Genomic DNA, 12,368 nt, shown 5'->3' with positions numbered 1-12,368 from the left:
CCTTCAAAGAATCTTCCAGCCCGAATACCTGTAGGATCCCCACTGAGACACTGACCTCTAGGATCTAAGTTATAAGATTCAGTGCTGACTCTTGATCTAGGAGCCTCAGTAGTAAGTAAGCTGTCTGTTTGAGTCCCATGTTCCTCACCTAAATGCCAGCTCTTCCAGCTGGTAATAATTCTCATCCCGTAGGATCTGCAGATCCACTTGCAGCTGTCTGATAAGACCTTCACATTCCTGAATGAACATGATGACATCAGACTCGCACTGTACTGGTTGTCCTGACTCCAAGTGAGCAGCATCCTGAGAGAGGGAGAGTAGGAGTGGGAAAAATGTCATTGCTCCTACCCAGTAGGACTGATGGAGCCACAGGGCCCACTGCAACTCCAAGAGGAAGGAACACAGCTGGATGCCCCAGCTGTTAACTTCAATCATTAGAGGCCAGGATGAGAAATGGAACAGATGTGACCTAAGAGGTGAGACAAAACAGTCAGAGACTCACAGCCTGCAGTGTATTCTTAGCTAGTGTCAGTTTTTCTTCACAGTTCAAAGCACCATTCTGGATTTTGTTTGCAATCTGTAGCAGCAATTCCAGCCTATAAAAAGATAAAAACCACAATCAAGTGCAGGGCTCAAAGTGGCCCAGTAAGTACTGTCAGGTCACCCCAGGCTCTGAACCCACCTCTCTACAGCTGGTCGAAGGGACTTCTCTCGCTCCAGCATCTCGATGATGAGCTTTCCCCACTCTTCTTCCACATCATTAGGGTGATAACCTTGAGGCAGTTTAATTCGGCCAAATTCAATCCACACCTAAAAAACCCAGATACTCTTGTAGTCCACAAACATAGCCATGCCCTCAGGCCCCAGTTTTTATGTGTTCTTTGTACATCACTTCTTGCCTCTGCCCAGCACTCAGCAGTTTTCCCATTGTCTCATAAGAGAAAACAATGGAATATTCAGCAGTACCTCACTGAGGTGAGAACAAAAAAAAGCTCCTTTAAAATACAGGGTCTACCTACTATAAATCTTTCCATCCCTTCCATATTTTCCATAAATCCTCTCTGCCTTCTCAATAATCCTCATTCCGGCAAGGTCAAATGCCCATCACTGTAGCTTCAAATTCTCTAGGAATCAAAGTGTGAAAGGGAAAGAAAGAACTGCCCTCTTAGAAATAAGAAAACTCATCCACAAAACTCAAGATTACCGAATAAATGTATGCCATGTTTCTACAGGCCCTTTAAAAAAATACAGATGGTTGGTACTGCCCCTTTACCACGAAATTTCAAGACCAGCCTGAGAGTGAGGCCAGATCTGTCACCCTGAGAATATTGCTATAAATGCAGGTTGGGAAGAGGATGGAGGGAATCTACTGAAGAGGCAACAGCAGGGCAAACGAGCAGACTACAAGTCCCAGCAGAGGATAAGCATCCTTACCTCTAATAATTTATATAATTCCTCAATTCTTCCTTTTTCCCTCTCCTTGGCCAGAATTTCTGTTTCTTTGAAGTGTACATATTGGTTATAAAGTGCCTGAAAAATTAATTATTTGGCAAATGTATGAATGGATGTAAGCAACATGGCCCATTTTTTCATACCACCTCCCCAGCAGCAACAAGCTTTGAGACTTAATCCCTAGAATGAATTTATAAAAAATGATTTAATCCCATGACTTTACCTTTAGTTCAACAGGGTTCTGGGGAAAAGATTTATCTGACATCAATATTGTATGTTGTTTGATCCAGGGAATGAGGGAGTCCACTCGGCTTTGGTATTCTTGCCACCTGGAGTCTACTTCCTGTTACCAAGAGGTAGATATCACACACCTTGTGATTAGCAGTATGTGAGACAAGCCCAGGAGAAAGTAGTTTAGGTCATCCCAAACCACATAAAACCCTGTCCTGTCTACACAATTGCTCAGTTTAATGCTCAGAGTCCCAGTTTCAAAGCTCCTCAAGGGCCCTCAAGATGGGATTCAATTTCCTGACACCTAGAATAGTCTATTCTGGATGCTACAAAATTAGAGATTTCTAAACCAATCCCAGAGACCAGGACAATAATGATATAAAAAGATGATGTAGATTTAGTTTGCTCTGTATACAGTAAGTGCTTGAGAAACATGGTCCAATCAATACAGTCCACCCAAACAAATTAAAGTCAGAAGGTATTAAAATGTTCTTTTACCGTAGCACTGATCCCTTCTCCACCCTCAGGGACTTTAGGGAAGGCATCGTAAATTGAAGACACGTAAGTGATTACAGACTTTTCATCTGGAGATGGCACATCCACATCTGAAAGAGAAAGAGTAAGGAATTTCTTTATCAGAAGAAAGAAATCTGCCAGGAAAAGGAACAGTGTATATGTGCCAAACATACTCAACTTCTGTTAACTCTCACCTTCTGCATCCAGTAACCGGGTGACTCCCAGTCTTTCTGCCACTTCGAAAGCCTGCTCCAGATTCTCTCGGTTACTTTGGATTTGGACCCTCTCCATATCTACCAGGTCAGGCCTGTAAAAGTCCACCCAGGCACATGAAAGGCCACCACCTATACATCACATATGATTTCACAAAGAAAACCTCTTAAACGTACTGAGAGTTGGAAAATACTGAGTTAGAAGAAAAGCCAGATGTTTAGAAGATATGAATCCCATTTTAAATTACATGTCAGGAATCCAATGCTCCCTAATTCTAAACTTATACAACAGAAGGTTTGTTGGCACATAGTGAAAATTGGGGCATGTTTATGGCCAATAACAGTGTAATCGTTTTGATTTTTGTCACTCAAAATTTCTGTCTTCCTCACTCATCTCCCTTCAGTCACCTGCTGCTCCTCATCCACTCCAAGCAAGCCTCCACTTCAAGGCCTTTGCCCTTGCTATTTCCTCAGCTGATACACACTGACACTAGAGGCCTGCATAGCTCCCTGCTTCATGGCTCTGCTCCGTTATCCTAATCAGAGAGGCCATTTCCAACTCCTCCGTCTGAAAAACCACAATCCTGTCACTCTCTTATCCCTCCTCTGCACTAACCACTGTATGGCAGCATGTGTTTATTTGTTTATTGCCTAATAAACTAGTGTCTAGAACTGTAGTAGTTCAATACATATTCCTTTTGAAGTAAATAAATCAAAGTCTTGATTTTTGGTAGAGGGGAAAAGTGGCATTATAACTAATTACAAACAAGAAATGAGAAGAAGCCCCTCCAGGAACACTGAAATTCTACTGTACTTACCTGTATCGGTGAATGAGTGCATTGAACATCTTCCCATCACTCCAGCAGGAGGAAAAGTTGGTGCATTTGATTCCTGTGTAACAAGCTGTCACCTTCTGGGTCCACAGGAGCAGCTTTTCCTTGGCTGACATGTCCCCTGACTCTCCACTAATGTAGATGTCAGAGATCTGTGAAAAGATAGGACACCGAGTAATTGAGTATAAATAACCTTCTTCTCTTCATGCATATGGCTCTTAACAGAAGAAAGAGATCCAAGGCTGGCAGCACTCATATATTCACTGTCTCTGGTAGTAAAAAAAAAAAAATGCAAATTAAAACCAGGAGAAGTAATTTTCAAATATCAAATAAGGAAAGGTTTTTTGGGGTTTTTTTTTTAACTGTTACTGCTTAGTATTGGAGAGAATATCTATTCTGGATATTCTATCTATCCTAGATATTCTCCTATAATGACACTGGTGAGAGTAAATGATATAACTTTCTCTGGATAGCAGTTACAAATTGAAAGTCTTAAAATATACATATAATTGACAGGAAGCCATGAGAGATATGTGCAAAAATTTTATACAAGAATGTTTAAACATTATAGCAAAAAGCTGAAGAGGTTAAACTCTAATAAGGGATAGACTGGTTACAAATTAAAGGACATACACACAGAATTTTTTGGAGCACTTAAAAAGGTAAGTTTTAGGAAATTTTAATGACATACAAAAGTAATCACCAAATTTTATGAAAAGAGAAAACAAACAAAATAATATGTATAGTAATACTGATTTTGTGCAAAAGATATACAAAAATATGTATTTAAGTATATAATCATATATATATGTGCATATTTATGTGACAGATGCACATTATGTATGTGAATGTAAATAAAGGAGATACCTCCATACTGCATTCCACAATGGTTGTACTAATTTACATTCCCACCAAACTAATAATCATAGCTATTATCACCAAGTGGTAGTATTATAGGATATTTATATAATCCAGATTTTCTGTATCATGTGCACTTTTTTTTGTATAATTAACCTACAATTACATGAGGAACATTATGTTTACTAGACTCCCCCAATCACCAAGTCTCCCCCACATACCCCATTACAGTCACTGTCCATCAGAGTAGTAAGATGCTTTAGAATCACTACTTGTTTTCTCTGTGTTGTACAATCCTCCCCGTGCCCCACCCCTACATAATGTCTGCTAATAGTAATGCCCCCCACTTTTTCCCCCCTTATCCCTCCCTTCCCACCTATCCTCCCCAGTCCCTTTCCCTTTGGTAACTGTTAGTCCATTCTTGGGTTCTGTGAGTCTGCTACTGTTTTGTTCCTTCAGTTTCTTCTTTGTTCTTATACTCCACAGATGAGTGAAATCATTTGAAACTTATCTTTTTTCCACCTGGCTTATTTCACTGAGCATAATACCCTCTAGTTCCATCCATGTTGTAGCAAATGGTAGGATTTGTTTTCTTCTTATGGCTGAATAAAATCCCATCGTGTATATGAACCACATCTTCTTTATCCATTCATCTACTGGTGGACACTTAAGTTGCTTCCATTTCTTGGCTATTGTAAATAGTGCTGCAATAAACATAGGGGTGCATATGTCTTTTTCAAACTGGGCTGCTGCATTCTTAGGGTAAATTCCTAGAAGTGGAATTACTGGGTCAAATGGTATTTCTATTTTGAGTTTTTTGAGGAGCCTCCATACTGCTTTCCACAATGGTTGAACTAATTTACATTTCCACCAGCAGTGTAGGAGGGTTCCCCTTTCTCCACAACCTCACCAACATTTGTTGTTGTCTTTTGGATGGAGGCAATCCTTACTAGTGTGAGGTGATATCTCACTGTGGTTTTAATTTGCATTTCTCTGATGACTAGGGATGTGGAGCATCGTTTCATGTGTCTATTGGCCATCTGAATTTCATCTTTGTGTGTGCACTTTTATAATAAGAAAAAATGTTATTTTAAGGAATCACAAAATTTAGCACAGGACCTATTTTAGGGTGATGACTTTGGGGGAAGAGAAAGTATATGCCTTTGATTCCATGCAGACCTGGATTTGAATCTGAGCTTCACCAATCACAAACTGTACCTCAGTTATAATATCTGCAAAGTGGGAATAATACTCCTACCTTTTAGAGACTGCTGTGATAATGAACAAGATTTTATATCACTGCATCCAGCCCAAACATAGGGCTGTGCTCAACAGAGTTCCCTTTGCTCTTCCTTGTGTGGGTGATGGTCTTCCTCCAAATTTATTCCTACAGCACTAATAGTACCATCATTTAATAAAATGATATCTTGCATCATTAACTACTATTTCACATATTTGATCTTATCACCCCAAGACTACAGGTTTCCTAAGGAGCTGGTACCACATCTTAATGATTGGAACTATCAAAAATTGAAGAGCAGCTCTTCTGAAGGAGAGTTCCTTGACACAGGACATGTGCAAGCAGAAGCCGGGATGCTGGAGAAGACAACCTTCAGTCCTGAGGCCCAGTGACTGTGGTCCTTCAATACATCACCCATTAATTGCAACTAGTGTTGTGCTGGTCATGTGGTGGACACTGATTAATAATCACTTAGTTGCTAAAATAAATACAAATATATTTGAGGGTAGGGTCTATCTAGAATCCTCAGACACATTACTTTTTTTTTTGGTATCATTAATCTACAATTACATGAAGGACATTATGTTTACTAGACTCCCCCGTTCACCAAGTCCCTCCCACATACCCCTTCACAGTCCCTGTCCATCAGCATAGTAAGATGCTGTAAAATCACTGCTTGTCTTCTCTGTGTTGCACAGCCCTCCCCGTGCCCACCCCCCCACACTATACATGCTAATCGTACTGCCCCCTTTCCTTTCCCCCACCCTTATCCCTCCCTTCCCACCCATCCTCCCCAGTCCCTTTCCCTTTGGGTAATTGTTAGTCCATTCTTTGGTTCTGTGATTCTGCTGCTGTTTTGTTCCTTCAGTTTTCCTTTGTTCTTATACTCCACATATGAGTGAAATCATTTGGTACTTGTCTTTCTCTGCCTGGCTTATTTCACTGAGCATAGTACCCTCTAGCTCCATCCATATTCTTGCAAATGGTAGGATTTGTTTTTTTCTTATGGTTAAGTAATATTCCATCATGTATATGTACCACCTCTTCTTTATCCATTCATCTACTGATGGACATTTAGGTTGCTTCCATTTCTTGGCTATTGTAAATAGTGCAGTGATAAACATAGGGGTGCATCTGTCTTTTCAAACTGGCCTGCTGCATTCTTAGGGTAAATTCCTAGAAGTGGAATTAATGGGTCAAATGGTATTTCTATTTTGAGCATTTTGAGGAACCTCCATACTGCTTTCCACAATGGTTGAACTAATTTACATTCCCACCAGCAGTGTAGGAGGGTTCCCCTTTCTCCACTACCTCGCCAACATTTGCTGTTGTTTGTCTTTTCGATGATGGCGATCCTTACTGGTGTGAGGTGATATCTCATTGTGGTTTTAATTTTCATTTCTCTGATGACAAGCGATGTGGAGCATATTTTTGTGTGTCTGTTGGCCATCTGAATTTCTTCTTTAGAAAACTGTCTATTCAGCTTCTCTGCCCATTTTTTAATTGGATTATTTTCTTTTTGTTTGTTCAAGTGTGCAAGCTCTTTATGTATTTTGGATGTCAACCCTTTATCAGATCTGTCATTTACGAATATATTCTCCCATACTGTAGGGTACCTTTTTGTTCTACTGACGGTGTCCTTTGCTGTACAGAAGCTTTTTAGCTTGATATAGTCCCACTTGTTCATTTTTGCTTTTGTTTCCCTTGCCCGGGGAGATATGTTCATGAAGAAGTCACTCATGTTTATGTCCATGAGATTTTTGCCTATGTTTTTTAAAATTTATTTATTTATTGATTTTGTTGTCATTAATCTACAATTACATGAAGAATATTATGTTTACTAGGGTCCCCCCTTCACCAAATTCCCCCCCCCACAAACCCCATTACTGTACTGTCCATCAGCATAGTAAGATGCTGTAGAATCACTACTTGTCTTCTCTGTGTTGCACAGCCCTCCCCATGCCCCCCCCACATTATACATGCTAATCGTAATGCCCCCTTTCTTTTTTCCCCACCCTTATCCCTCCCTTCCCTCCCTTTCTCCCCAGTCCCTTTCCCTTTGGTAACTGTTAGTCCATTCTTAGATTCTATGATTCTGCTGCTGTTTTGTTCCTTCAGTCTTTCTTTGTTCCTATAGTCTTAGTCTTAGGTTTGAGGTGAGTCTCTTGTAAGCAGCATAGAGATGGGTCTTGCTTTTTTATCCATTCTATTATTCTGTGTCTTTTGATTGGTGCATTCAGTCCATTTCCATTAAGGGTGATTATTGAAAGATATGTACTTATTGCCATTGCAGGCTTTAGATTCGTGGTTGCCAAAGGTTCAAGGTTAGCTTCCTTAGTATCTTCCTGTCTGACTTAACTCACTTATTGAGCTATTTTAAACACTGTCTGGTCTTTCTTTATTTTTCTCCCTTCTTATTCCTCCTCCTCTGTTCTTTATATGTTGGTTGTTTAATTCTGTGCTATTTTGTGCTTCCTTTAACAGCTTTTGTGGGTAGTTTATTTTATTTTTTGCCTTTAGTTAGTATTTGGGTGGTCTGCTTTCTTTGCTGTGATTTTATTTTCTCTGGTGACATCTATTTAGTCTTAGGAGTGCTCCCATCTAGAGCAGTACCTCTAAAATACCCTGTAGAGGTGGTTTGTGGGAGGCAAATTCCCTCAACTGTTGCTTGTCTGGGAATTGTTTAATCCCTCCTTCATATTTAAATGATAATCGTGCTGGATACAGTATCCTTGGTTCAAGGCCCTTCTGTTTTATTGCATTAAATATATCATGCCATTCTCTTCTGGCCGGTAAGGTTTCTGTTGAGAATCTGATGATAGCCTGATGGGTTTTCCTTTGTAGGTGACCTTTTTTCTCTCTCTCGTTGCCTTTAATACTCTGTCCTTGTCCTTGATCTTTGCGATTTTAATTATTATGTGTCTTGGTGTTGTCCTCTTTGGGTCCCTTCTGTTTGGAGTTCTGTGTGCTTCCATAGTCTGAGCAACTATTTCCTCCCCCAGTTTGGGGAATTTCTCAGCAATTATTTCTTCAAAGACACTTTCTATCCCTTTCTCTCTCTCTTCTTCTTCTGGTACCCCTATAATGCAGATATTGTTCCTTTTGGATTGGTCACACAGTTCTCTTAATATTGTTTCATTCCTGGAGATCCTTTTATGTCTCTCTGCATCAGCTTCTATGCGTTCCTGTTCTCTGGTTTCTATTCCATCAATGGCCTCTTGCATCTTATCCATTCTGCTCATAAATCCTTCCAGAGATTGTTTCATTTCTGTAATCTCCTTCCGGACGTCATCCCTTAGCTCTTGTATATTTCTCTGCGGCTCTGTCAGCATGTTTATGATTTTTATTTTGAATTCTTTTTCAGGGAGACTGGTTAGGTCTGTCTCTGCAGATCCTCTCTCAGGGGTTGTCTGAACTACTTTGGACTGGACTAAATTTTTTTGCCTTTTCATGGTGATAGTGGTGGCTGTAGGCAGGTTGTGGGTGTGTCAGCACGCAGGCTGCTCCCAAGCTGCTCGGTCACCGCCGTGGCGGGCTCGCACGAGCTGCTCCCCGTCCCCTCTGGCGCTGCTGGCGCACATGGGCCACTCCTGGTCCCCTCCGGTACCGCCGCCCCGGCACATGCTGCCACTCTCCCACTATTGGGCCGGTGTGTCGGGGTCCACATCAGTTGGGGGAACAACTGGCAGGCTGCTTAGTGCCGTGAGGGGCTTCAGAGCTGCACTGCCGCCCAGGGGGTTAGGGTGCCTAAAGTTCCCTGGGATTCCCAGCTGCTGGCTAAGTGTGCCGGGACAACTTCATCCAGCTGTGGGGTCCCTGTCTCTTTAACACTTGCAAAAAGCACTCTCTTTTCTTTTGTCTCAGGGTCGCCAGTTGCGGGGACCTGCCTTCAGGTTTTGCTTTTCCGTTTCTCTAATATCCAGCACCCTGTGCACCTTGTGTCTGCGCTCCGGGTGCAGATTTCTAGAGCTGGTTGTTTAGCAGTCCTGGGCTTTCACTCCCTCCCAGTTCTGACTCCTTTCTTCCTGCCAGGTTCTGGGGTGGGGGAGCGTTCGGGTCCTGCCTGGCCATGGCTTGTATCTTACCCCCTTTGTGTGATGTTGAGTTCTCGCAGATGTAGATGTATCCTGGCTGTTGTACTGTATCCACTGGTGTCTCTTTTAGGAATAGTTGTATTTATTGTATTTTCATAAATATGTATGTTTTTGGGAGGAGATTTCCATTGAACTACTCATGCTGCCATCTTCCTGTGATCTTCCATACTTTTTCCACATTACTTTTTTAGAGCAAACTTATTTAGCCAATTGAAAGCAGTGTGTATGACAAAACAAGTTTGGCCTAATATTAATAATGGTTGTATCCCCTACAGTAGGACCATGGATAATTTTATTTTTACTTTTCTGTTTTTCAGACTTTAAATACTGAGCATACTTTACTTTTATAATGAGTGTTATAACATAATCTTTATTAATAAGAAAAAGCATAACCTTTGAGTCAGACAGATATGCTTTTGAAAGCAGGTATTTTCTAGAAACGGAACCTCAGGCAAATTACTTAAGTCTCTTGCACCCTATTTTCTCCATATTTAAAATAGGATAACTTTCTCATAGGGTCATTATAAGGATTAAATAAGGTGATGTAGGTAAGTGCCTAGGGAACATACATTTCCTTCCCACAATAAAAAAAAGCAAGCACAATTCGGGGGCCAGGTGTTTGGGGCAGGGAATGCACAGGCATGTCAAAGAACACCTGTCTCTCAAGCTGTCTCCATCAGGGGCAACACTGTGAAAATAGTAGCCCCCAGGTAGTCCATAGAAGGGGGAAATCAACAATAAAGCATTTCCAAATCTCTGAATACTAAATGTACAAACTCAACTCCTAAAAGATGAGATTAAATATAAGAAGATACTTTAAAATCAGGGGAAAAGACAGGCCTGTGAACTTTAATACTTTATTGAATATAAAAGAAAGCTGCAGACAATAAAAAATCTAAGATGTCTGAAGAAAGACTATGGAAACAAAAGAGCATGGGTAGCCTGCATGGAGTCTAGAAAAGGGAAATCAGTATGTTTTGCCTCCAAGGCTGTGACAGTGAAATGGTGGCCTAGATTCCAGGTCCATTTCACCAGGAGAAATCAGGCTGCCAAACTTTGATGATACCAGTTAGTAAAATCACCCTGCAAATCTATCCTTTATGCACCACCTCTCTGACTTCATGATCACCTGACAAGCTTTGGATTGTTATTTGCTTTCCATACAGACACTGTAGGCAATAAAATGCACTGTGTAGTCAATTCAAATATTGTATCAATTGGTAGTTCTAATTTATATTGTAAATTAGTTAATTTACATGAATCAACCTTTAGCAGGCATGAGCAGTGTGAATCAATAACCAAAACTCAATCACCTCCAGGTACACTGGCAAAAAAAAAAAAAAGCAAACTACATACAGCCTTGCAGAGCTCAGGACTCAACAAGGGGTCATGGTGCCCAAGCCTTCCTAGTACCATTCTATTTCAGTTACCCGTAACAACATTTCTGGCTGCTTATTTCAATGGCTAGACACCACCTACCAGTGACATAGCCCAGTACTTTGATTGTAGCTACTTCCCATAAACATTAAGGCAAAACATTGTGGGGAACAGGAAACAGATTTGTTGAAGTGAAAAGTGATAGAACTTGAATAAACAAGACTCTGAGTATTTGGGTTCTTTACCAAAAAATAAATTTCAGCTAATTAATTGATATTGTATATCTAGTATAACCACAGTCAATCTCTCTCTGATGACCTCTCCTGTCTGCCAATCACAGAGTCCTTGTATACTGCACTGAAAATAGATCGATGAGCAGCCTTACTTCAGATATTCCATAAAGCTGTAATGAGACAGGGAAACATTTGGATCCATCAGAGAAAGGAAGAATCCCGCTTGGATCAGGGTTCTCCCTACACTGTGAACTGGATGAGAAAAATGGGGTTATTGTCACAACCATTCCAGTAATGAAATTTGGCTTCTGTCCATCTCTTCCTGTAATAGTCACATGTGCTATCCTTTGGGCTATGCAGAAGCTTCTACTTAAATCTCCCAAATGCAGAAACCCAGCTTCAGCATCAGGGAGCTTTCTCCCTCATCTACATTTTAGAAAGGAAGCCATCTGGAGAGGGAGGACAGCTTCACTACCGATCCCAGAGACTAGGCATGTCTATCCGAATTCTCTTTCAACCCACACTTCCCAAGGCTTAATTCCTTCTCTGAAGCACATTTTAGAAACTTAACATACCAATAATTCAATAAATATTTGTTGAACAACATCTCATCTGTGCTTAACACTATTCCGGGCACCATGGAGAAGAACAAAAAAAGTGAAACATCATTTATTCATTCTTTTATTTCTTTAGCAGCCACTATGTTCTAGGAGCTGTGTTAAGTTCTTTGTATCTCAACATAAAAACACAACCTCACACCTCACGCTCAAGTAATTTACACTTGATCTTAGCCAAAAGGCCGAGAAGCGATTCGCTCAAGTAATTTAGTAGGGAGATGATACACTATATAGAGATCAACACTGTGCCAGGGATAAAAGTAACCCAAACCAGTAATGCCAAGGAACTTAAGGACAACATTATCTATGCTGAGTTTTAAGATACAACTACAAGCGAGCCACATGAAAAGGGGGAAACAAAAAAAAAGACATGCTTACCCGAAAGAACTTAGTTGAGACAAGCTATATGTAGCTAAAATAGGGCTACCCACATATAAGGCAGTCCAAAATTTCCCAAATGACAACAGATGGATATAAGAGAGGAAAGGAGAAAGGGAAGCTTTATGGTCTTCAATATATAAACTCTGGAAGTCTACTTACATACGTACACATAATTAAAATACATCTCTGTATCTAATGCATTTAGTATTAATGCTTTTTCAACTTTTACATTTCATAAAACCATGGTATTCAAACTCTTCACACACATCTTTGATATCAACAAAGCTATTTTTTAAAGTGAATATTCTAGAAAATATCATCTAC

The 12,368-nt window shown here is 40.4% G+C and overlaps 1 protein-coding gene across 28 annotated transcripts in view; it reads right to left on the bottom strand.

Moving 5' to 3' along the window:
* MACF1 (microtubule actin crosslinking factor 1) overlaps positions 1 to 12,368 on the bottom strand; it is a 471,369-nt gene that overhangs the window by 305,915 nt on the left and 153,086 nt on the right. For all 28 annotated transcript variants that reach the window (XM_073233661.1, XM_073233662.1, XM_073233665.1 and 25 more), the window contains 8 exons: positions 3,230 to 3,396; positions 2,394 to 2,506; positions 2,182 to 2,288; positions 1,676 to 1,795; positions 1,435 to 1,530; positions 683 to 810; positions 503 to 596; positions 149 to 303 (listed from right to left, as the gene is read on the bottom strand). In XM_073233661.1, the coding sequence (XP_073089762.1) occupies positions 149 to 303; positions 503 to 596; positions 683 to 810; positions 1,435 to 1,530; positions 1,676 to 1,795; positions 2,182 to 2,288; positions 2,394 to 2,506; positions 3,230 to 3,396 (980 nt within the window). The remainder of the gene's footprint in view (positions 1 to 148; positions 304 to 502; positions 597 to 682; positions 811 to 1,434; positions 1,531 to 1,675; positions 1,796 to 2,181; positions 2,289 to 2,393; positions 2,507 to 3,229; positions 3,397 to 12,368) is intronic.

This window comes from Manis javanica, chromosome 4, assembly GCF_040802235.1.
Source record: "Manis javanica isolate MJ-LG chromosome 4, MJ_LKY, whole genome shotgun sequence".
Lineage (NCBI taxonomy): Eukaryota > Metazoa > Chordata > Mammalia > Pholidota > Manidae > Manis > Manis javanica.
The sequence above is the reverse complement of the archived record's forward strand: the minus strand, read 5'-3'. Positions and strand labels throughout refer to the sequence as shown.